The 26,067-nt window shown below is 49.8% G+C and overlaps 2 protein-coding genes across 2 annotated transcripts; one reads left to right on the top strand and one right to left on the bottom strand.

Annotated features, from left to right (window-relative positions):
- Positions 1–261: 261 nt before the first annotated feature.
- Positions 262–6,816, top strand: LOC307192536 (guanylyl cyclase-activating protein 1; the record flags this gene model as incomplete). Its single annotated transcript, XM_079933526.1, has 4 exons — positions 262–462; positions 5,217–5,366; positions 5,758–5,851; positions 6,168–6,816. 4 exons carry the CDS (start codon positions 262–264, stop codon positions 6,338–6,340), a joined length of 618 nt encoding a protein of 205 aa, XP_079789652.1. The 3' UTR covers positions 6,341–6,816.
- Positions 6,817–9,524: 2,708 nt separating this feature from the next.
- GUCA1B (guanylate cyclase activator 1B) lies at positions 9,525–26,046 on the bottom strand. Its single transcript, XM_079934870.1, has 5 exons — positions 25,948–26,046; positions 18,781–19,111; positions 12,045–12,194; positions 10,536–10,656; positions 9,525–9,827 (listed from the first exon to the last, which is right to left on the bottom strand). The coding sequence occupies exons 2-5, from the start codon at positions 18,985–18,987 to the stop codon at positions 9,700–9,702; spliced, it is 606 nt and encodes a 201-aa protein (XP_079790996.1). The 5' UTR covers positions 18,988–19,111; positions 25,948–26,046; the 3' UTR covers positions 9,525–9,699.
- Between the last annotated feature and the right edge of the window lie 21 nt (positions 26,047–26,067).

The following is a 26,067-nucleotide window of genomic DNA, read 5'->3' as shown; positions in this document are numbered from 1 at the left end:
CGTGAGTTCTCCAGCAGCCCCTGGATTTGGGTGTAGGTTTGCACAGCCCCCATTACCTTCTCCCTTCTGCTCGTTTCCTCCTATCATTTCCCTGCACTTTTTGATTCACCAGGCCCTCCCTCGCTCAGATCTGCGGGACTCAGGCCTGTGGGAGAGGAGGGCCCAGTGTTAGGAAGCCCAGGTGCGAGGCCCGGGTGCGAGGAGCAGCAGGGAAAAAAGAACCGGTCCGTCTGGGGCATCAGCCTCCCGTGGGCCTGAGCGATGGGGAACATTATAGACGGTAAGTCGGTGGAGGAGCTGAGCAGCACCGAGTGCCACCAGTGGTACAAGAAGTTCATGACCGAGTGCCCCTCCGGCCAGCTCACCTTCTACGAGTTCCGCCAGTTCTTCGGCCTCAAGAACCTGAGCCCGTGGGCCAGCCAGTACGTGGAGCAGATGTTTGAGACCTTTGACTTCAACAAAGTGAGCAGGGGTCTGGGTGGGGAGTGCTGGAGGGACGCCCCCCCCCCCCCGGCCAGCATGGGGGTGGGGAGAAGAAGGTGTGAGAATGGCTGGAGGAGTGACTTCATTTATCTGGGAGGTCGAGTGTCGCCATCAGGGATTCCAGTTTTCTAACGTTCATTGAGCGCCTACTGTGTGTCAGGCACTGGGGGTTCAGAAAGGAGTCAGCCATCGTCCCTGCCCTCACTCTCCAGGGGAAGACAGAGGCCCCCGATCAGTGCGCCCAGAGGCCAAACCTATTGGCTTCCTCTGCCTCTTCCACATGCACAGTTTATTCCAGAACAAATATGAACACTTACAAGACAGTCATTGAGCACCTACTAAGTGCTTGGCACTGTACGTGGTGCTTCTGCACAGGTCATTAGATGCTCACGGGATGCAAGAGGAGGAAGGGTGGAGGGCAGAGAGCAGAGTGATGAGCTTCAGCCCGGCTGGTCTGGGATGGGCAGGCCCATGTTACTTGGGTCACCCATCCCATGATGGCCTGTGGACACTAGAACTGGGGACAGTCAGGGTTGCCTGGTCACTGGGGAACCCAGGCTACTCCAACTCCCAAACACCTGGTGACCTCAGTTCATCCTAAGAGGGATTAAAGGTCTGCGCAGCTGTCAAATTATATGTCTCCCCAAGGAATCACCTGGGTGCATTGGGTAAGGACTTCCTGATGAGATAGAGGGGCACTGTGAGTTTGGGCCCCCAGTTTTCATCAGCTGGGTGGCCTGGAGCCCATCTCCCCCCCTCTCCGCCTCAGCTTATTCATCTGTATCTGTCATGGAGGTCGGGAGCATTAGTTGAGGTGTTCCTTGGTGTTTCATAGCAAATCCTCTATTTATCTGGAGCAATTCAGTCAAGATGCAGTGGTAGAAGAACGTAAATCTCCACACCCATCTCCCCACCCCTGCTGGTCCCCACCCCGGCTGGTGTTCCCTTGAAGGTGAGGACGTGATGCTGCCATCTGTCCAACTGCACACCAGGGAGAGGTCGCCCAGAGCTGGCCCGGCTCCACTCACTGCCCACAGGGGCCCAACATCATTGGAGGCGGGGCTCCTAGGGAAAGCCGGGGTTCAGAGGCTATTTAAAACTCACTAATGTTTAGGATCAAGGGGCCAAAGCAGATTATGGGCTTTGAGTCCCAGCCTCAAGGGCAGCACCATGGTGCCCAAGGGCTTTCCTGAAAGGGATGCAGGGTCAGAGTACTGGAGCCCAAGGTATGGAGACCCAGAGGGATGGCCTCATCAGGCTGGTCCCCCAAGATGCTTCAGAAGAAGTGATCTTTCCCGAAAAGGAGAGGGCAGAGTCCACGGCTGAGCCTCAACACCCTGTACCCAAATGCACTGAAATAGCTCAGCTTCTTGCCTGTTAAGGAAACCTTCAGAAGGACCCCCTAAGATTACATGTATGATACCAGGGAGCGGCAACCCATCAACCCTGTACTTGCCTAACCTGAGTCGTTCATATGCCATCTCTTGTCACATGTAAGCACCACCTATACTGTCCCAAACCTGACCTCCTCAATTCCACACACATCCCCACCTTCGGGCCTGGGTGCTGCCTGGACTCTCTTCCTCCAGAATTCTGCTTGGCTCACACCTTCCCCTGCTGCAAGACTTGTTCAAATGTCTCCTTCCTACTGACACCTGCCCTGATCTCCTGGTTTCAACCTCATTTAACTAGGACTAGCCCCCCCGGTAGCATTTCCTACTCCTCCCCCTTTCCCCCAGAGCATGTCTCATCTTCTAATACATGATACTGAATAACATTTAGTTGCTATGTTTATTGTCAATTTCTCCTGCTGGAATGTGAGCTCCATGAAGGCAGGGATTTCTGTCTTTCCTGTTCATTGCTGTAGCCTTTGCACCTAGAACAGTGCCTGGAACACAGTAGGTGCTCAATCAATACTTTGATTTGAGTGAATGACTATATGAGAAATTATGAATTTTATGAAATAGTTATATATTATATAACATACACTAATTTAAATACATACCTGCTAATTGTTAAACTGAAGAGCATCTTTGTAACATCTAAAGTGCCTTGTACACACCAATGGGATAAATCACACTTCAGGCAACATTGCTTCCAACCACTGTCGCCAGCATAAAGCAGTAGGGCAGGTTAGTTACGAGATGGGACACAGCACTGGGAAGATTTGATACAGAGAGAAGTTAAACAGGGCAGTGCAAACAATAGCCCATGGGTCTATTTTTGTAAATGATTTTTTTTTTTTTTGTAAATGAATTTTTATTATAACACACCACACCCATTATTTTACTGATTGTCAAAACTGAAATATGTGCTATTTGGCCCTTTATAGAAAAAGTTTGCCAGCCCCTGAGTTAGAAGAGAGCTGTATCCTAGGGTACTGCACTGGGTGTGCAGGGTGTGGGGGTATAGCTGTGAGTGGGGAGTGTGACCTGGGTAACCGTCATATGCTTCGTTTACGTCAAAGTTTTGCCCGGGCTTGGCTGTACCCGGCAATCACACAGGTGCAGACAAATCAACGTAAATCTTCCATACCTGCATCTGAGCGCTGGGTGGCATTTAGGAGACTTCAGTTTCTAGGAAAGGCTTTGTCATTCACTAGTGTGTGGCCTAACCTCTTTCAACTTTAGCTTTTCATCTGAAAATGCGGACAAAAATACCCAGGGGTGGTTGCGAGATTAAATGAGTAAAGTGAGTAAAACATCATATGAAGCATGAAAAAAAAGTATCGCTGTAGTCTTATTACTGAATCTAACCCAGACCACAATCTTGAAAAGCGCATACTGTCATTCCCATCTCAGAGCTGAGGAAATGAGACTTGCAGAGGCTACGGGACTTGTCCAAGGTCACACCTCTCCTAAGGCATGGTTTAGGTCTTTCTGGCACCAGTGCACATACCTTTCCATTGCCCCTTTTTAGCCATTTTTTTTTTAATTACAAAAAACTCCAAAATTAAAAACTATTTTAATTACCAAAAACTTACAGCTCATTGTAAAAGTTTCCAACAATATAGAAAGATAAAAAATGAAAAGCAAAAGTACCCTCACCCTGTGTCCCCTTGCCCAGAGGAAACTTCGATAGCAGTCTTCTTGCTTCTCTGAGCATAGCTGCAGGGGCGCCTGGCTCCATCCTGACAACGATCCTGAAAGGAGGGTTGGGCAAGGACTGATTGAGCTAAGGCATAAGGGAAAGCCCTTAAACACGGGGAAGCACTACGCAAATGTTCACTATGAGTGTGATGCCTACCACCGGGCTCAGGTGGTTAAGGTCTCACCTAAGGCCAAAGGGCAGCACACAATCGGGAGATCTCAGAGGCCTTCATACCCAACCTCTGCCACATCCCTAATAACGTTACCCCAGCCTCTGCTTGCACACTTTCAGTGACAGGGAGGTCATTACTGCACGAGGCTCATTCCACCACGGGCAACCCTGCCTAAGAGTTCTTGATACCGATTCCAAATCTGCCTCTCAGTAACTTCCTGGTTCCAGAGTCATGGTTGTAAGTGGAGGAACAGGGACTGGACTCCAAGTCATGTGCTCTGAGTCCAGTGCTCCTTTCCTTACAGTACTCAGCCTCTCTGCATGACAAGGCTTCCCTCTCCCAGCTTCACTTGGCTTGGGGGAGGTGGGCAGAAGCAGGCCTGTGCTCCCTGCTTCTCTGACCGTATTGGTAGGGCTGGCAGGGCCAGGCAGAGGGTCAGCTGCTGAACCTTTGGAGGGTCCTGGGGAAATATCCCGCAGGAATGTCTTACACCACCTTCCCCCTTGGCCAATCCCTCCAAGACTCAATGAGGGCAGCGCCTCCCCCAGGAAGCCTCCCTGCTGCCCTTGCCTGGGTGCTCCCCTATTCTGTGAGTCCATAATGTCCTGTCCAGATGTGGTGTCACTGAATATACATCATGATGGCACAATGATCTCTTGATAATAATAATAGTAATAATAATAACAGTAATAGTATAGTGGTAATAACAATAGCTAACATTTACTGAGCGATTACTATGTGCCAGGCAGTGTTGAGTGCCTTACACTCATGCACTCATTTAAGCCCACAACAATCCCATGCAGGTGGCAGCTGTTATAACTATTACAGATGAGGAAATCGAGGGCCAGAGACATACTGAATCCTTTGTCCCAGATCCCACATATTTGAGAGGGTGAGGCCAGGATTCAAACCTGCGTCCTCAACATTGCGCTCCCATCAGGACAGGGTTCTATCTTACGGAGTTCTGAATCCTCAGCCTATCACAGCACGTAGTAGGTGCTCGGTAAGTTTCAAAGAATAAAGGGAAGAATGAGAAAGGCGCTCGGTGCCTCCCCATCTACCTGTACCCCTTATCTCGGTTAGTTAGAGCTCATCCAAACCACGCCCCCATCCCTGGGGAGTCCTTGTCTCTCCTCCCACCTACACACTCTTACACCCCACCCCCCAAACTGGAAGGCTGAAGTTTGAGGATCACAGGGAAGCAGCCAGTGACGTCTGGAACCAAAATACCTGTTAAGGGATAGTAGCATAAGCCATTCATACTCTAGGGGGGACTGGTTTATCAAACTTGATAAACCATCCTGCGGCAGGTAGGGTGAGCTATAACGGGCGTCCAGGAGGGCGTAAGCCGGTGGGCGCCAAGGGGGCGGGGCGCGGGTCCGGGCCTGGGCTCAGCATATCCTGGGGCTCCGGGGGCTCCGAGGGCGGGGCCCAGGCAGAGGGGGCTCAGGCGGCCGTGACCCTCACACAGGACGGCTACATCGACTTCATGGAGTACGTGGCGGCGCTGAGTCTTGTCCTCAAGGGGAAGGTGGAACAGAAGCTGCGCTGGTACTTCAAGCTCTACGACGTGGACGGCAACGGATGCATCGACCGCGACGAGCTTCTCACCATCATCCGGGTAACTCCAGGTGCAAAGGGCCGGGCAGGGGCGGAGCCAGAGCTGAGAGCCTGGGGCTGGGTCTTAAGATGGCGGAATAGCGTGCTAGGAAGGGGACGGGATTGGGACTGACTTCCCCTGGGTGGCTCGGCCTTCACCAGCTGCGTGACCCGGGCCAGGTTTCCTCTGCTCTCTGGGCTTCAGTTTTCTAATCTGTACCAAGATATGTTGAAGCACAGTCCCAGCTCTGCCTGAGGCCTCAGGCACCTTGATCTGTACTCACCTTACACACACACACACACACACACACACACACACACACACACGCTGTTGGGAGCCTGATGTGCTCGCTCTGCCCCTCTCCTACCGCTGAGACTAATTAGGACGGGTCATCTCACTTCTTCCCTCCCAGGCCATCCGAACCATTAACCCCTGCAGCGACTCGACCATGACCGCAGAGGAGTTCACCGATACAGTGTTCTCCAAGATTGACGTCAATGGGGATGGTGAGGCCGCGCTGGGGGTCCCCAGGGGAAGGGTCACGGGGGGTGTCACCAGGGTCCCCAGGGGAGAGGGCAGAAGGGGAGACGGAGGCACAAAAGGGCCGCTGCTGGCCACCTCCTCTGCCTGCCTCCGCCCCGGCCACAGAGCTGGCTTTTGGGGATGCCTGCACCAGACTTTGGTCTCTGGCTTCTTGGCCAGCCCCATTCACAGCCACTTCCTCTAGCCTTGGTTCTGTCCCCCTTACAAGACTGCAGCTCTGGGCCCCAGACAGCAGATGTGAACACCTCCTGCACATGATGCCCTTTCTCTCTATCCCAGGGGAACTCTCCCTGGAGGAGTTCATGGAGGGCGTCCAGAAGGACAAGATGCTTTTGGACACGCTAACCCGAAGCCTGGATCTTACCCGCATTGTGCGCAGGCTCCAGAATGGAGAGCAGGATGAGGAGGGAGCTGGTGGCAGGGAAAGTGAGGCAGCGGAAGCAGCCGGCTGAGCCCACCGCCCTGCTGTTTCTGTACTGGGGACGGGTGTGTGGTGGTGCCTGGTGTCTCGTTGTTTTAATACTAGATGGAGTCTTCTGAACTCAGAGGCTCAGCTCACCTGCTTGGGGCACATGGTGGCAGCAGAGGGGCAGGGGTGGGGATTCAGAGCAGGGGACAGGGAAGGAGGGTTCCTGAACTCTCTGTGCGACTCAGCTGGTGGTGACCGCTCCCTGCTGGGGGAAGCCTTCAACCTTCCTCAGGCTCCTCCCCAGCCCCTTCTGGCCCCTCCCCCAGCTTTTACCAGCTCTTGCACTGAGCTTCTCCAGTTCCACGCTCTTCTGGACAGAGAAGCTTTGATGCAGAGGTGGGCTTTCCCGGGACTCTAATGGGATCACACAGATCTGGTGGCTGCGGCCGCCATCTGGGTGCTGTATCACACACCCATCCTGCCCCCAGCATCCCAGAGTGTACTTGTGTGGTCTGTGTTGATTCGTTCCTCCCTTCAACAAGCATTTATCGAACACCTACTTTGTATTAATGCTAGATGTTAGACGTGCAAAGAAGATGACAGTTCTCATCTTCAAAGAACTCACAGGCCAAGCATCATTATAATAAAATATGATACTATAGACAGTGCTCCTTTATCCAGAGGAAATCCATATTTATTCAGAAGTGACTGCACAACACCCTCGTTCTTCCCCTGCTGGCCCCTCGGTGGCACATGGGGCCACATGGTTCCCCACAGGATTATGACTCAATTGTTTATGGCAAGTGTCCTGACCATCCCTGATCTAGCCTAAATCCCTCTTGCTGCAGTGACACCTGACAGCCAGTTGGGAAGTGGAACAGTCTGTTATAGGTGGGCTCTATCCCCATTCTTTGCACACCCCAACTTTAGGAACACCTGTCCAAGAACCTGGGGAGAGACATAGGCTGGATCAGTTATGACCATTTTTTCAAAGATGCTCTTTCCTTCTGAACTTTGAGTCTTCGCTTCAGTGGGGTGTGGGGGAAGTTCAGGGAGTAAAAAAAAATCCAGGGGTGGGAAGGAGCAAACAAGCGGAAAGGGGGGTAAATCCCCAGCTTGCAGAGAGCCCCCTGGGCGGGGAGGAGAGGATGTGTTTCGCTCATACCCTCCTGTCCATCACGTGAACCACTTCAGACTGGGAAGTCAGCCGGGGGCCGCCAGCCTGAGCACAGACATGGAGGGAAGGTGGAGCTCAATGCCTGGGGCAACCTGGAAAAAAAGGGAGTTGACATTTCTGCTGCTTCTCTTGGTGGCTGCCTCTTGGGAAATCCTGGAGGTCAAAGCTGGGAGGGTATTTGGATAGAACTGGGACATATCCCCAGCCTCATTCACATAACATCTTCATGATTTGGGGCATATCTGTGTCCCAGCTGGATTACTATTATTTTTTAATCAACTGTTTTTTTTACCTTACATTTGTTTCTAAAGGAAACTTTATGTGAATATAATGCCCATGAAATCACAGGCTCTACAAGTTAGTTTTATTCTTCATACAACACAGAAACATATCTAGTCACGAGTTCCTTTTCTGAGTTCCTCGGCACCCCATGCAACCAGAGTGACTGCCTTTTATTTATTTATTTTTGGCTGCGTTGGGTCTTTGTTGCTGCGTGCGGGCTTTCTCTAGTTGTAGCGAGAGGAGGCTACTCTTCGCTGCTCAGTAGTTGTGGCGCACGGGCTTAGTTGCCCCGTGGCATGTGGGATCTTGCCGGACCAAGGCTTGAACCCATGTCCCCTGCATTGGCAGGCGGATTCTTTTTTAAATAAATAAATAAATAAATGAATAAATCTATTTATTTATTTACGGCTGCGTTGGATCTTTGTTGCTGCGTGCGGGTTTTCTCTCGTTGCTGCGCGCAGGCTTTCTCTCGTTACGGCAAGCGGGGACTACTCTTCGTTGCGGTGTGCTGGCTTCTCATTGCGGTGGCTTCTCTTGTTGCAGAGCACAGGCTCTAGGCGCGTGGGCTTCAGTAGTTGTGGCGTGTGGGCTCAGTAGTTGTGGCTCGTGAGCTCTAGAGTGCAGGCTCAGTAGTTGTGGTGCACGGGTTTAGTTGCTCCACGGCATGTGGGATCTTCCCGGACCAGGGCTCGAACCCGTGTCCCCCTCATTGGCAGGCGGATTCTTAACCACTGCGCCACCAGGGAAGCCCCAGAGCGACTGCCTTTTAATCTAGTTTATGTACTGGGGTTGCACATAGAGTTTGTAAAACAAAAGTAATTCCACGTCTAGAGAATTCCCTCACGGTCCAGTTGTTAGGACTCCACGCTCTCAGTGCCGAGGGCCTGGGTTCAATCCCCGGTCGGGGAACTAAGATCCTACAAGCTGTTCAGTGCGGCCAAAAGAATTCCACATCTAAAAAAATAATAATCTGAAAACTGCTTGTCTAGCCCAACCTGCTCACCGTGCAGATGAGACCAAGGTTAGGGAAAAGAAATGGCCGTCTTGGGTCACACAGCAGTTGGAGGCAAAGCCTGGCCTAGAACCCAGGTTGGCAGGCCCCAGTTCTCTCCAGAGACAGAGTAAAGTTTTCTCCATCTTTTAAGGAGACACATTTGGCTTGTGGGCCTGTGATGGGGAATTGTGGAGGGTCCATTCTGGGAGCAGGGGTTGGAGAGGTGAGTGTGAGGGATGAGGGGTAGGGAGGGGGAGAGGAGGGTTGGGAGGGGTTGGCAGCAGGGGCTGGGGGAGCAGCACCAGGGCAGTGCTGAAACAGCCCCTTTAAGCACAGCTGACCCCCTCCAAGGGCAGGAAGACCACAGCCTTACTTGTTGCAAGTTTCCCTCCTGACACCCTTGGCAAGGACAACTTGGAGAGGAAGAGGCAAGAGTCCTCCCATGAACATTCCTCAGGATCCTGGGGTGATGTAATTATTATCCATCCCTTCTCCCCGATTCCTACCTTTTCTTCAGAGTCAACAACACCTGCCAGCCCCAGCCTTCTACTGGTCAGTTTCACACTGTGGGCATTCTCATTGCTAATTTCATCTATGGAACCCCTACCCCTCAGTTTTCCCTGCTTCCAGCTATGAACCACGTAGGAGTTTGTGGAAACCCCACAACCACCTAGCCAAGGCCTAGCTTTCCCAGGAGCAGCTGAAGGGGGAGAGGAAGCCTGTTCCCTTTACCACCCTGTGAATCCTCCCAATGGACCGGGTCTTGTTGGCCACTTGAGACCAACGGCCCCTCCCCTCCCCACTCCGCCCCACCCCCTGCACAGGGGATGCCGGGCAGTCCAAGCCAGGATGAGAGTGGGCATAAGCAGGCTGAGCCAGGGACCCTCCCGCTGCTCTGGAAACCTGGTGAGCCTGGAGTCTTGGAGGGGCTCCCAGGACGCCGGAGCCCTCAGAACACGGCACTTTTCCGCCTCTGCTGAGAGATCCAGCTACCGGGATTCACGTCCATCTGCAGCATCTTCATCACCCACTTGTCACGACGGGCACCTTCAATGAACTCATTCAGGGACAGTTGGCCTGCACAAGGGGTAGGAGAGACGGTCACAGGGGGAATGGAAGAAGTGGGGTGGGGGTGAGAGGTGAGGCCTTCTCTCCTTGGGTGCGCCTACACCTTGTCCACAGATGAGCCTGCGGCCTCAGGGCCTAAGCTTGGGCCTTGTCGATTCCCTGATTCTCCAGGAGTCACCTGGAACCTTCAAGGGTTTCTTTAAGGGACTTTATTTGCAAGTGAGTTTAAGTTTTACTTCTGCCCGCGGTACCCTCAGAATGCTCTCGAGGGCTCTTCTGGGTGTGTTCCCAGCCAGCTGCCTCCCTGTGCAGCCTGGGGCTGGGGCTCTGAGCTACGGCGAGGAGAGCCCAAGTAGCTGGCTCTTAACTACATGACCCCATTTTTTCCTTTCAACCGTTCTTAGCCCCATTTTCCAGGTGAGGAAACTGAGACCAGGCTGAGAGGGTAAATGTAGCTCCCTGGTCCGCCCGACTCCAAAGCTTCTCTTCTTCCACTGCGCTTGCCTGGCCTCCATCAGCAACTCCCACAGGAGTTTTAATCACTCTTACAAACCTCACATGCTAGTGACACCCTTGTTAGTTTAGGTATTCCCCTCTACACCCATCTCACTGTCAGGAGGTGAAGGGCCTCGCCTAAGGTCACATGGATAGAAAGTGGGGTGATCCAGGATGGGTGCCGTGCCCGCCACCCGCCCCACCATCCTCTCTGCCCATTACCATCTCCGTTCTCATCCACCAGAAGGAAGATCCTGTCCACGACCTCCTCAGGTGTGAGCAGCTTGCCTTGCCACTCAGCCTCCATCTCCACCCTGCAGGCTTTCTTCAGCTTGTAGATGGACTGTGGGAGAGAACCCGGCGGTATCCACAAGACCCTGCACACCCTGCCCTCTCCCCAGGACCCACATCCCTTTGCAGCTTGTCCCCAGCGCTGCCCCCCAGTCTGTGCATCTGAGGACCACGGGACCAAATTAAAAGTGACCCGTGGGTCCCATTGTTCCCTCAGGGTCCCATTGGCCTAATTCCAACCGAGGAGTTCCCGGCTTCACACACCGCCTCTGCCCCACGCCTTTGGCATTTCCACTGGGAGTGTCAGAGCTGACACCCAAAACCTTTAAGGAGGGATGTGGACGGCACAGTGATGGTCTAAACTCCACACTACAGAGGAAGAAATGGAGATTCAGAGAGGAAAGGAGATTTTAGTATATTTATAGATGTGTGTGTATGTGTGTGAAATAGGAATGACGGGAGAGGGAAAAGCACAGGTGTCTCCCTTGCCCTGTTTCTGGCAATGAGGCAACGTTTGGAAGTGAAACGGGGAAGAGACAGACAAATGTGAGGGTTATCCTTAGTCCTTGGTTGGGGCTCTGAGGACAGAGGTGTGCCTTCTGGGTCCCCCCTGCCCAGTGCAGCGCCTGGCACAAAGCACGCCCCACTAACGGTGCTGGGAGGCTCAGGGGTTACAGGCAGCCCAGCACCTCCTGGTGGATGAACTTGGGCAAACCACACAACCTCCACGGGCCGATTTCCTTATCTGTAAAATGGACCAACAATCCCCTCCTCGGAGTGCAGTTCTGGGGAGTAATAGGCTAATGCAGGTTTCGTGCAGAGTCTGAGCTGTAGTACTTTTTTTTACCCCTTGCTTGTTCTTGCTAGTAGTCAATCAGCTTTGTTAGTCTTTTCAAAGAACCAACTTTTGCTTTTGTTGACTTTCCTTAGGCATTTGTGTTCCGTTTCATTAATTTCTGCTTTTTATTAGTTCTTTCCTTCTGCTTTCTTTGGCCTTAATTTACTCTTTTTTCTAATTTCTTGAGATGACTTCTTGGATCATTGAATTTTCAACCTCTCTTATTTTCTAGTATATACATTTTAAGGCCACCGATGTTTCTGCAAGTCCAGCTTTAGCTGCATTCCACAAGTTTTGTTATGTTTGCATTATTATTTAGTTCACAATACTTTGTGTGTATGTGTGATATTATTGTTTTGATTCACGGAGTACTAGGAAGTGGATTGCCTAATTTCCGAACACATGGGGATTTTCTCATTCTCTTTTTGTAACTGATTTCTAGCTTAATTTCACTGTGGTCGGAAAGCACACTCTGAAGGATTCCAATGTCCCCTCCCACACCCAGCCCCAGGGGCCCCCACTTCAGCAGCCAGCACTCACAGCCCAGCGGGGCCACATGCCCAGGTGCCTGCCCTGCACCCCCGCCCTGAGTAGACACTGACCTCCACGATGTCTAGCAGCTCCAGGCGGTCAAGGAAGCCATTGCGGTCCTTGTCATAGATCTTGAAGGTCCACTTCAGCTTGTGCTCCAGGGTGCCCCTCAGCACAAGGTTCAGGGCTGCCACATACTCCAGGAAGTCGATGGTGTCGTCCTGCATTGGGAGTGGGAGCTGTGAGGCTCCCTCCCGCCCGCTGCCCTATCTCCGTGGAGCGCAGGTGTGAGCCCTAACCTAGGCCACCATCCTTGTAAACTCAGGGCTTTGCCTCCTCCTTGCATTCCGTGTGCCTCTGCATCTGTGCTTGTGCTATTCTCTGCCCTGGGATCTACTCCCAGTCTCCATGCTCACCCACTCCTATCTGTCCTTCAAGGCTCAACTCAAGGGTCCCCTCCTCCAGGAAGCCTTCCTTCTCACACCACTTCAGCCACAATGATCTCCCTCTCCCTCTTCCGACACTCCCAGCACCCACCATCTATTCTACCCTTAAGTGTTTCGTGTGTCTCATTCTCTAGCTACAGTCTATGCTCCAGGAGAAAGGAGAGGGGTTTACATTGCTTTTATCCCTCCTCCATGCTTAGCACAATGCCACTTCCACCCAGAGTCTCATAAATATTTATGAATCAATGAAGAAATGATTAAGTCTGAATTTCAGACTAACATAGTTTTGACAGGAAATTAAAAAGCAGGACCTCATGTATTTCAGGGTCAGGATCTCAGCCCTCCAAATCAAAAATTGGAATTGTCATCTCTCCCAGGAGTGTCTGTCATTCCCATGACTTTGTTTTTTTTAATATAAAATTTTTAAAATTTTTATTTATTTTATTTATTTATTTTTGGCTGTGTTGGGTCTTCATTGCTGTGCGCGGGCTTTCTCTCGTTGCGATGAGCAGGGGCTGCTCTTCGTTGAGGTGCGCAGGCTTCTCATTGTGGTGGCTTCTCTTGTTGCGGAGCATGGGCTTTAGGCATGCGGGCTTCAGTAGTTGTGGCACGTGGATTCAGTAGTTGTGGCTTGCGAGCTCTAGAGCACAGGGTCAGTAGTTGTGGTGCACAGGCTTAGTTGCTCCGTGGCACATGGGATCTTCCCGCACCAGGGCTCAAACCTGTGTCCCCTGCATTAGCAGGCGGATTCTTAACCACTGCACCACCAGGGAAGCCCATTCCCATGACTTTGTAATCAGAAATGGCATTGCTGGCCCAGAGCCCCACTGTCCCACTGGGTCAGGTCACTCAGCCCCGGTTCAAGGGGTGCCTGGGTGGGCAAGGTTTGAGCAACAGAAGAACAAGGCCCCAAATGAGGGAAACAGAAAAAGCCTAATGAAAAACCAAGAAAATAAGATGAGCCTGCCTGAAGAGTTTTATTCAACATCCTTTATATAATTCCTTCTGGTCCTCCACACTCCTCACAATGTATTTACCTAATTGAGGTTAGACTGTAGCTATAATTTTAGTTCCTGGATTTTTATTTAAAAATTTCCCATGCCTTCAAAATCATTTTAAATCATACCGTTTCTTCTTCTTTTTCAGAGGAATACTGGGAAGTCCCTCTTGCTGAACATGGTTTTGATATTTTATGTGACACAATGAACATCTTTGTGCATATGTATTTTTTCTTATGTCTCTGGTAATTTCTGTAGGGTAGATTCTTAGCAGTTGCTGGGTGTTCCTCGCCCCACACCAGTAGTCTTTTTTTTTTTTTTTGGCCGTGTTGGGTCTTCGTTGCTGCGCGTGGGCTTTCTCTAGTTGTGGTGAGCAGGGGCTACTGCGGTGGCTTCTCTTGTTGCAGAGCACGGGCTATAAGCGTGCGGCTGCAATAGTTGCAGCACGCGGGCTCAGTAGTTGTGGCGCACAGGCTTCGTTGCTCCACGGCATGTAGGATCTTCCCGGACCAGGGCTCGAACCTGTGTCCCCTGCATTGGCAGGCGAATTCTTAACCACTGCGCCACCAGGGAAGCCCCTCTATGAATTTTTTAATTGAAATATAGTTGATGTACAATATTATATAAATTCCAGGTGTGCAATACAGTGATTCATAATTTTTAAAGATTATGCTCCACTTGTTGGAGCATACAGTATTGGCTATAGTCCCTGTGTTGTACAGTATATCGTTGTAGCTTATTTCATATGCAATAGTTTGTTCCGCTTAATCCCCTACCCCTGAATTGCCCCTCCCCACTTGTTCTACAAAATTTTATCACGTGTAGATACGAATAACTCTCAACACAAAGAAACTCTCTTGTGTTACCTCTTAAGGGTCACATCTTTCCCCCAACCGTAACACTTGACAACCACTGATCTGTTCTCCATCACGATAATGTTTTCACTTTGAGAATGGTATATAAATAGAATCATATAATGTGTAACTCTTTTTTTCACTCAGCACAATGCCCTGGAGATTCATCTCAGTCACTGCATGCATCAGCAGTTCCTTCCTTTTTATTACTGCATGGTGCACCATTGTATGAATGGTCCCTAGTTTGCTTTCTGTTTGCTCACTGAAGGTTATTTGGCTTGTGTCCAGTTTTTCTTCCCCAGCTCTACTGAGGTAATAATTGCAAAATAGCCTTTTAAGGAACTCTGTGTAAGATTAAGGTGTACAATGTGAAAATTGGTTGTTCTTTAAAAGGCTATTTTCATTAGTAATTACTATTTATTAAGCTTACTAAAAATAGATGTTAGGTTTCTTTTAAAATAAGAATTGGGTAGGAAAATGTGTGCAAAATGGCTGGTAGGGGGCTTCCCTGGTGGCGCAGTGGTTGAGAGTCCGCCTGCCGATGCAGGGGACGTGGGTTCGTGCCCTGGTCCGGGAGGATCCCACATGCCGCGGAGCGGCAGGGCCCGTAAGCCATGGCTGCTGAGCCTGCGTGTCCGGGGCCTGTGCTCTGCAACGGGAGAGGCCACCATAGTGAGAGGCCCGCGTACCGCAAAAAAAAAAAAAAAAAAAAAGGCTGGTAGGGATCATCTGTTTTACATACATCATCTCTCTCAGGTCTGTCATCCCCATGTTATGAATGAGGAAACAGAGACTCAGAGGTTGAATAAGTTGCCCAAGAAATTCCAACCCAGCAAGTGGCAGAGCCTTTCAAGCTACATGCCTTCTCCAGTTCATCAGGTTGGGAGAAATGTCTTACTCCATGCAAGGTCTATTACTGTCTACAAAATGAACCTGGTGTCTAGCACCAAGGGGAGAACAACAAACAAAAAACCACGGACAAATCCCTACTCTCCAGATCTCTAGATTCCCCCACATTCTTTGTCTAGAACCTTCTGTTCTCGTAACATCCTGTCTCACCATGATACTGTTTCCACAAAGACCCCTCGCCTTACCTGAGGCCCACTGTAGAGCAGCCCCTTCCTGACAAGTGATCTCCCCTGCGAGTTTACTTCAAACCCCCCAACCCTAGGGACTTCCCTGGTGGCACAGTGGTTTAGAATCCGCCTGCCAAGGCAAGGGGCACAGGTTCGAGCCCTGGTCAGGGAAGATCCCACATGCCACGGAGCAACCAATCCCGTGCGCCAAACTACTGAGCCTGTGCTCTAGAGCCCATGAGCCACAACTACTGAGCCCATGTGCCACAACTACTGAAGCCCACGCGCCTAAAGCCTGTGCTCCGCAACAAGAGAAGCTGCCGCAATGAGAAGCCTGCACACCGCAACAAAGAGTAGCCCCTGCTCGCCGCAACTAGAGAAAGCCCGCATGCAACAATGAAGACCCATCACAGCCAAAAATAAATAAATAAAAATTAAAATAAAAAAAAAGAAATAGAAAAAAATTAAAAAAAACACACCTACCCCCCCGACCAGCTCTGGAAAGCTTCCAGCTGGGGCTAATCTCATGAATTGCACACGAGCTCTCATCAGCTTCAATTACTCACAGGGGCCCAAGATGATGGAAATGCCTGTCTACTCAAGAGCTGGAGCAGAAGTGACAGGAACGTGATCTGCTCTGTGGGATTACCTGCGTCGTTTCTCCCTGAACGGGCTGCACTGGTGAACCAACCCTGACCCCCAACACTCCTTACATAAGGATCCCGAAGGACATTTGAGCTTCATCCTCCCTTTTCTTCCATCCAGTGCATCACAGGCAAGCACCAGAGACGAGTGTTACTACCACCACCAGGAGGGGGCGTAGCAGCAGCAGAGACCAGGTACTCCTACCTCCTTGCCTCCACCAAAACCTTGTTTCCACCACCTCAGATTTTGACGTGTGAGCAAGATCTATGAGCTCTTTTGATTTTATTTGCCCCAGAAATCTCAGACCAACTGCCTAGAAACAAGACTTGCTGATACAAAGACTGTGCCAAGGTGGAAAGTGGAGTCGGGTGGAGGTTTGGAGACACAAAGTGGGAAAAGAAAAGAAAGAAGGCTCAGTCCCTGACAGAGGAGCTGAAAACACCTGCCTGGAATGCTCTTCCTTACAGCAGGAGGCCAAGTAATAAATAGAGAAGGGACGGTGGAGTTACAAAATTATCAGCTGAGGCCAAACCCAGGGGATAAGCACTTGATGAGCAACAGGAAATTTACTTAGTCTCAAAGTATCTCCCTATAAAATGCTTATAAATTACAAAGGAAAAAGAGTCACTTTATAGTGGTGGAACCTGGCAGAACACCATGTATCCAAGTGATCGAAGTGAACCACTCCACTAATGGGACAAACCAACATCATGTGCCCCCTGACATGATGCACTCAGGAGGACACAGCATCTCTTCTGGGGCATTTCTGCCAGAAGTGTAACCTGAATCTCATCACGAGGCAACATGGGACAAACCCAAATCACTGGTCTGCAGTCTTTGAAAATGTCAGAGTCAAATAAGATAAAGAAAAGTTGAGATTAAAGTTTCCAAATTAAAGGCTAAGAAAGAGACAGGACAAGTAAATGCAATGTGTGATCAAACTAAAAAAAAAAAAAAAAGGTTATAATGGATGTCACCAGGACAATTGACCAAACTTGAATATGATTGTCGATTAGATAACAGAATTTATTACTGTTGAATTTCCTGATTTGATCACTTATTAGGTTAAGAGAATGCCCTTGGTCTTAGAAAATACACACTAGAATACTTGGGTAAAAGGTTGTGATGCCTATAATTTTCTCTAAAAAATATGTATGTATATGCACAATATACACATATATGTATATATAATGTGTATGTATATACACATAAATACATAATACATTACACGGAGAGAATGGCAAAGCAAATGAGGCAAAATGTAAACAGTTGGAGAATTTGGATAAATTGTACATGGGAATTAATTGCACTACTATAATTTTTCTGGAAATTTAAAATCATACCAAAATTAAAAGGTTGTTTTAAAAACAATTGATGAATATTATATGCTGATTTATAGGGGGAGATTAGGTATAAGAGGTCAGCCATATTATTCCCAGGGGCTTCATAATCCCTTTGAGATCTTGAATTGTTATTATACTGAATTTTAAATGAATTTGAGGAAGACTGATAAATCTATGATAGTGACTCTTGCTATATATAATCTATTTATTTACTTTTCTTGTGACATTCAACACTTAGAAAAATCATTTTCTCTCTGAAAAAAAACCAACAAACTGCCTTCTGGGCAGGAGCACTTGCCTGGAACTCAGGACCCCTGAGTATATGATCTTGGTCAATCAATTCACTGAATTTGGAATAACAACCTCTGCCTGTTCCCTCCCAGGGCTGCTGCTGCCTCAGAGGCGCCTGTGGAGAGGAGCTTTGAGAAGGCTGAAGCTCACTCTGGGCCCCGAGATAGGGTTCATCTCCAAGGAGGTTTCTGTTGCAGGGAATGACGCTGACCCCGCCCTCCCGCCCCCTACAGGCGATGAGGAGATGTGCACTGACCGGTACCAGGGTCAGTTTGGGACCCGAAGAAGCGTTCCCAGTGACTCTCTCTAGAAAGTGAAGCTCACCCCTACAAAGTGGGATACCCACCGCTTTCTCCAGATTAATTATCTAGGTCCAACCCACCTCCCCCTCAATTTGGGGGACTGAAATAGGTATCTGAGGCAAACCTAATGGTTTAAAGTACTGCGGAGGCGCTGGACTGGATGGCCTTAAGTAATGAAGGGATTTCAATGTTTGAATTCAATTCCCAGGTGCGCATTTACAAAATATATTATCTTCTTAGCTCCTGGTGCCATCCAAGGGCTGGAAGAAACCCTGTGGATGGACGATTTCATGACATCTTTTATGGCTTGAAGAGTAGAAAGGGGCTTTTGCAATAATCCGTCCAACTTCCAAGTCCAGGAAGGAGCCTCCTCCAGCTTTCTGGGTGAGAAGAGCTGACCGGTCTCAGTTCGAAGGACCCCAACAAGGGGGCGCTCACGACCTGTTCCAAGATAGCTCCGCCCATTTAGGGCAGCTCTGGAGCCCCTTATCTTTACAGCGAGGGGTGCTCTGGTGGGTGCGAAAAACCAGGTCCTCCGGCTACGGAGCCCCGTCCATAAATACACGCAGAGAGGGCTGGGCCGTGCGCCTTTCTGTAGTGTCTCCCCTCAGCTCTCAGGAAGGCCAGTCACATGAGAGCGGAGAGGTGGAGGGGAGGAAGAGAAGACGGAAAGAGGAATGATGGGGAGAAGAGTTTGGGGGAACAGTGAGACAGAAAAGGCGAGAGGGGATGGAGACAAACGAAGAGCAGAGGAAAAGCAGGAGGACTGGGGAACTGAGCTCCCACGGAGGATGCTCCTTTAGCACCGGGATGAGACCTGAGCCATCGGTCCTCCCCCTCAGGGCGCCTTACCCCGTTCTTGTCGAAAGCTCGGAACATGCCCTCTACATACTGGGAGGCCTCCTCGTTGCCCGCGACCTTGAAGAAGCGCTTAAACTCGTGCAGGAAGAGCGTGCCGCTGGGGCACTCCTCCAGGAACTTCCTGTACCACTCCTGCAGCTCCGCCACGTCTAGCACGCCGTTCTTCTCTGCCTCCTCCCCGCTGAACTGCTGCCCCATCCTGGCTCCCGGGGACGTCAGGGAGCAAGAGTCTATGCTTCCTCCCGGGCTTCTGCCAATGGATTCCTTAGGCGAGGGCCCTCTTCCTCCCTTTCCTCCTCTTAGCCAGGCTCTTCATCATCTCCTAGCCAACAGAACAGGATGGGCAGTGCAGGGGGCTGGCAGCGAGGGGGTGGGACCAGGCCAGCTAAGCGCCCTAAGATCATTAGAAGATTCCCCTGGAAGGTCTGACCTCCAGTCACCTAAGCTTCCCCAGCCTCACCCCTCCCTTTAGTCTCATCAACCACTCAACTAAGCTGCCGGGCAGATTCTGAAGAGGGAGAAGGGGAGGACACTGAGAGGTAGGCAGATGGAGTGGGAGTTGGGAAGACAGGCTGAGACCCTCCCATCTCACATGTGCTCCCTGTCCCTTTCCGTTGGGCACCATGCTGCTCCAGGGAGGCCCATCTTGGAGATACAGGAGACTCTGAAGTCCAGAGAGGAAGCAAGGCCAACTCCTAGCCCATAAAACAGAATTACTGGTGAGCTGGGGCTTGCCCTTCACTTGGCCTAATGAGAAGCAGCAGGATATACGATGCGAAGGGCTCTGGGTGAGCACCTCTGTCCCCAGACTAACTCAGTGCCCAGCACGATATCTGAAGCTCCTTTACAGATCACACCCTTGAGTCTTGGAAGTTCTCCATCTCCCAGTTTAAAGTACAAATGCTTCCCTCCTACACCCTTCATCCAAGACCTATCAGCAGGGCTCTTCCCACTTTTTCTCCAAAGTATAAACACATGAGAAGGATCTGGGAGCGTGGCTTAACTTATCTCTGAAGGCTTTTACTTTTTTTTTTTTTTTTGCGTTATGCGGGCCTCTCACTGTTGTGGCCTCTCCCATTGCGGAGCACAGGCTCCGGACGCGCAGGCTCCGGACGTGCAGGCTCAGCGGCCCAGCCGCTCCACATGTGGGATCCTCCCGGACCGGGGCACGAACCCGTGTCCCCTGCATCGGCAGGCGGACTCTCAATCACTGCGCCACCAGGGAAGCCCCGGCTCTTACTTTTATATTAAAGGTTCATGCGAATTTGGGTTTGAAAATTATTTTTATTTATTTATTTTGGCCGCGCCGCTAGGCATGCAGGATCCTAGCTCCCCAACCATGGATCGAACCTGCATCCCCTGCGTTAGAAGTGTGGAGTCTTAACCACTGGACCACCAGGAAAGTCCTGCGAACTTATTTTTGAATCAGTTATATACTCATGCTTATGTTAATGGAATATAAAAATGACACCTCCAAGAAATCAGAAAACCTGGAGCACTAATTTTTTTGAGATTTTAGGGGCAGTCCTTCCAGTGTGTCTCATAATCTCAGGCACAGCACTGCGTGCCTCCCAACGGATGTTCATTCCTGAATTGCTTTGTACATTCCAGTCTCTCTCTCTCTCTTGCTCGTTCTCGCTCGCTCTCACTCTCAGCTCCCTGCCTCCAGACGTCCCTAATCTCTCAAAGTTCTTCTAATTTCCTTGCCATCCCTGAAGGTGGAACCCCGCTTCCTCTGTCATCCTCTCAAGTGCCGATGGGTTTTTCTCCCAAATCCCACGTGCCTCTGGATCTGGAGATTAAGGCTGGTCTCCTCCTTGTTCAGCTGTTGCCTCTACCTTTCCTCTTTCCTCTTTTCTCCCTCAGAAATGCCAGCGCCTTCGAGGCCAGGTCTGACCCTCCCACCTTGTCCATACTTGTCCATATTGTCATCATTCACTGGTGACGTCACCATTCGTCCCAAAGCATCAGGTGGACAGCTGGTCCCTCCCACTCTGGCCTCAAAGGTTCTTATCTCCCCAGTTCCCAAGAGCTTTTCTTCCACCCCACCTTGGCCCCCATTCACTGTGGTCCCTGGGCCAGCAGCTGCAACATCTGGGAGTCTGTTAGAAATGCAGATTCTCAGGCCCTCCTCCCCTAGTGAATCTGGAACTTGGGGTTGCGGGGCCACAGTCTGTGTTTTAAAAAGCTCTCCAGGTGCTTCCACGGCACATGAAGTCTGAGAATGTCTACCGGAGGCCTTGCTACCATGAATTTCTCTACCGATGGTCTGAAACATTCAAACACCATCATCGCCTCTCCTTCCACTCACTTACACTAACAGCTTCACTCCAGCAACTCACCAGCACTGTTGAGACTTCCAACCCATCTATCACTATGCTTTTTAACATCTGTCACATTCTCACTTTCTTCTTTATCCTGACAAACGGCCCAGAACTCTTGTCATTTCCTTGCCATGACCTTGACCTTTGCGCCCCTCTCTCCCTCTAACTACTCGCTTGGCAAAACCTGACCCTGGCTACAGCTATCCCCTTAATTAGGCACTAACACTTCATCTGCACCCGAGGCTGAACACAGCTGGAAAAAGTCAGAAAATCACACTGGCCGCACACACTTCAAATAATGCCGGACAGTTGTACTGCACGTTCTCCTCTGCTGACTTGAGTCCCTTCTCCCCAAGATGATTCTTCCACCACGCTTCCTGCCCTCAAAACTTCCCCTTGCTCCCACGTTCAACTGATGACCTTGTCACATCCTTCACTTCACAGAGAAGCAGATGCATCTGACAACCACCTCATCCTCCCATAGCAGACACACCTCTCTGCAGCTGTGCTCACATACCCGGCCTCTCTTCCTGGTTCGATGGATGCAGCGTCCCTTTCCCACTTCTCCCCCTGTCAGCTCCTCCACTTGGTCTCTAGATGTCACCTCCCTTTGCCTACTCAAGCACTTCATGTCCACAGTAATCCCTTTCTCTTCTGCACCCTCCATTTATCCTTCTCTAATGGATCATTCCCGTTTGCAGATGTGCTTTAATATCACCTTTATGAAAACAAGATTAAACAAAACAAAAATTCTTCCTTGATCCCACATTCAGGATCCCACTGTGACTTTTTTGGGCCTACCCACGTTTGCCTTCATGGGTCACAAGATTAATATTGATAATTAAATATTAAATAAGAAAATATTAAAAGTGCTACTTTATCATTCATTTGTAAAAAGATGAATATAATCCAGTCCAGTCTAGGTTGCATTATATTCTTTCTTTCTTCTGGTTTTGAAAATTAAAACACTTAAAAGAAATTAAAAATATTGTGGGCCCAGGGACTTCCCTGGTGGCGCAGTGGTTAAGAATCCGCCTGCCGATGCAGGGGACATGGGTTCGAGCCCTGGTCCGGGAAGATCCCACATGCCACGGAGCAACTAAGACCATGCACCACAACTACTGAGCCTGCACCCTAGAGCCTGCGAGCCACAACTACTGAGCCCAGTGCCACAACTACTGAAGCCCACGCACCTAGAGCCTGTGCTCCACAAGAGAAGCCACTGCAATGAGAAGCCCACGCACCGCAACGAAGAGTAGCCCCCACGTTGCTGCACAGGCTGCACGTTGCTGCGTGCAGCAGCAAAGACCCAACGCAGCCAAAAAGAAAATAAAGAAAAATAAATATTGTGGGCCCTAGGTACTGTGACTACTGGATCCACTGGCCCTGCTGACTCCTACTCCCCTCCAGCCACTGTCCTAACTTTGGCTCCTGTGACAACAAAACCCCTTGTGGAAGATGTTATTTTCCGAAACTGGCACAGCAGTAGGTCTCGTCTCCCATGTTCCTTCCATCAAGGGGAAGAGTCTATTTCTCCCTCTCTTCAAGCTGGATGGGACTTTATGGTACTCAATGAAGAGAATGGGCAGAAGTGACACTATGTGACTTCCGAGACTAGGTCATCAAAGGCGACAGGGTTTGTGGCTGGCTCTCCCTCGGGACTTGCCCGGGGAATGCAGCCACCATATTGTGGGGAAGCCCAGAGCACACGCAGGGCTTCCAGCTGACAGTCAGCCTCAACCACCAGGCTGAGGGAGTCAGTGAACCTGTAGATGCCTCCAGGCCTGGCCTTCCAGCACCCCAGCTGATACCAAATGGAGCAGACAGTGTTCCCAGACTGCAGATCTGCATGCAAAGTAGATGTTGTCATGAAGCCATGAAGTGTCGGGCATTTTTTAAGGTAGCAGTAGATAACTGAACCTGTTTTGCATCCTCTCCATTTCTTATTCTCTCCTCAACTTACTCCAATTGGATACTCATCCCCATCACTCCATGGAGAAGGCTTTACAGTGGTCACCAATGACCTACTTTTCCTACTCAACCTGCCAGCAGATTCAGCACAGCTCACCAAGTGAGTTCTTCCTTCAAACACCTTAGGTTTCAAGGACCCACATGTGTCTGATTTCACTCCAATCTCACTGACTGCACATCTCCTTTGCCAGCACCTCCTCCTTTTAAACAAATCTCTTCATGCTTGGGCTTCCCAGGCTTGTCCTCAGTACCATTCTCCCGTCTACTCACATGCTCTCCCGAGAGAGCTCATTCACCCTCAACATTACATACCATTTGTAGATTCCAGATTCATGAGCCCAGCTGTCTACTGGACAGCTCAACTCAGATCACAAACTTAGCAAGGCCAAAGCCAAAGTACTGATTTCCTTCCCAAATCCCTCCTCAACCCTTCTCAACCTCAGTCACGGCATCACCATTTTATCCAGCTGCCTAGGCCAAAAATGAGTCATCCCTGAGTCCTTTCTTTCTCTTAGATCTCATTTCAATCTATTAGTAGGTCATTCCATCAGCTCCACGTCCAAACTTATTCTGAATCCAACCACTTCCCATCCCCTCCATTTCTGCAGCTCTGGTCCAGGCCACGTCCTCACTGGTCCACTGCAGCAGTCCTAACTGGCCTTCCTGCCCCCACCTTCCCATCACCTCCCGCCTTCCAGTCCACACCCAGCAGCCAGAGGAGTGTGTTCTAAAGCGTAAATCAGATCCTATCACTGTCCTGCTCCAAACCCTCCCATGGCTTCCCAATGAAACTCAGGATAAAATCCACACTCCTTCCCATGGCCGTGATGCACTATAGGATCCTCCTACTTCATCTTCATGTTGCTCTGCCCTATCCACAGACACACCACACTCACTGGGCCTTAGCACTGATGGGTCCTGCTGCTTGGAATGCTCTTCCCCAGACCCTCACATGGCTGCCTCCTTCTTGACATTCTCCCCTCCTCAGAGAGAACTTTCCCAACCTCACCTCAAATAGCTACTGAAGTAATTCTGACATTATCCTACTTTATTTGCTTCATAGTGCTTAACTGCTTATGAAATGATCTTACTATTATTTTTTCCCCTAGCATGTCTTCCTCACTAGAATCTAAGGTCCTTGAGGAGAGGGACTTCAACATACACACTGCAGAATTTCCAAAACCTAGAACAGTGCTTGGCACAAACAAGGAATTCTTGGCAGAAACAAGACTTGTTGAGTAACTGAGCAAAGTGCTTGACACACGGTCAGAGCTGAATTGATGTGTGCTACTCTTAATTTTACAAGACAACAGCTCTTGATTCTTTTGAGAATGCCTGGGTTAGCAGATTTTTTTTTTCCTGTTTTTTTTTTTTTGTTCCTTGGCGACGCTATGCGGCATGTGGGATCTTAGTTCCCCGACCAGGGATGGAACCTGTGCCCCCTGCAGTGGAAGCGCGGAGTCCTAACCACTGGACCACCAGGGAATTCCCTAGCAGATATTTGTCAATGGGAAAAGATAATGGGATTTTAGCACCGGAAGAGGTCTCCAGTGATTTTTCGAACTTGTCCCCATCTCATCACACCTGAAGACAGCATATGCAACCCACTGCTGTGGGCACCTGTGCTCAAGAGACCATATGAATGAAACAGAACTTGATTTAGCCTCTGGCAGAGGAATCGAAAATTCAATTGGCTTTTCATGTGGGTCAGTTGCCCATGACCTGCCCTTAAATACTGCTGAGCTGTTGAGGTATAAATATATCAGTTTTAAAGAGGATTAGGACCCCACAGAGAACGGTAGCGTGAAGTGAGTAACAATAGTAAGGCTTTAAGGAGGACAGGGTTAGGAATTGAGCAGGGATTTGCAAAGAGGACCCTGGGGATCGCAGGCATTCAGCCATAAGCCTGGCTCCAGGGGTAATGAAATGCGTGTGAGCAAACCAGTGTCTGCAGAGCCTGAGATGGGCCTGGTGCAAAGCCCCAGGGTTAACTGTCTCCATGCCAGGGTTCCTACAACCCAGTAGGCCCCTCCTTGCTGGAGCTTAAACTCTCCTGTTGCTGCCTCAGACAGTCAGGACCAATGTCAGCCTTGAGACCACAGGGATCGCGCTGTGGGTTATGCTTTTGCCTTTATTCATACACATTTACATCTTTTATTCTTTATTTTCCCCCAGTCAATCTCTTTACTTCTAAGTCTTAGGGGAAATGAGTAGCACACTTTGCTAATGTGCAAGGGGAAATAAATCTGGATTTTAGGTTTGAATAGTCTGCATTTAATGTGTGGGCATTTGAGTACATCCTAGCCTTTAAAAATTAGGTTCTGGTGGCGCAGTGGTTGAGAGTCCGCCTGCTGATGCAGGGGACACGGGTTCGTGCCCCGGTCTGGGAGGATCCCGCATGCCGCGGAGCGGCTGGGCCCGTGAGCCGTGGCCGCTGAGCCTGCGCGTCCGGAGCCTGTGCTCTGCAACGGGAGAGGCCACGACAGTGAGAGGCCCGCATACCACAAAAAAAAAAAAAAAAAAAAAATTAGGTTCTGAGGCTCTGTCTTCACTAACCTGAACTCAGATAAATCAGTTTCACCTTTTCGTCTCAGTTTCATCTGTCAACTGAAAGTGCAATTAAGTGGGCAAGTCAAACTTAGTTTTCTCTCCTATAAAATGGGGATAATAGTAACTACTTTATTGGGTTGTTATAAAGATTAAATAAAATAATATCTGTAAATGCTTGGCATAATGTATGGTGGTTATCATAATAAGCATGCTACATGTTTTCTCATCTAAATTAAATTTTGCAACCACTGTTGGTTTTGCATGTTTTCTCATCTAAATTAAATTTTGCAACACTGTAAGGTGTTATCCTCACCTTAGAGATACTCTGAAGTCCTTTCCAGCTGGTTTTTAAACAGTACAGCACACAAGCATCTGCTGTATCATCAAATTTGTTCTGCCATCTGGTAATAGCTGTCAACTGAAAAAAAAAAAA

The sequence above is a fragment of the Stenella coeruleoalba genome, assembly GCF_951394435.1.
Source record: "Stenella coeruleoalba genome assembly, chromosome: 10".
In the NCBI taxonomy this organism is placed as follows: Eukaryota; Metazoa; Chordata; class Mammalia; order Artiodactyla; family Delphinidae; genus Stenella; species Stenella coeruleoalba.
The sequence above is the reverse complement of the archived record's forward strand: the minus strand, read 5'-3'. Positions and strand labels throughout refer to the sequence as shown.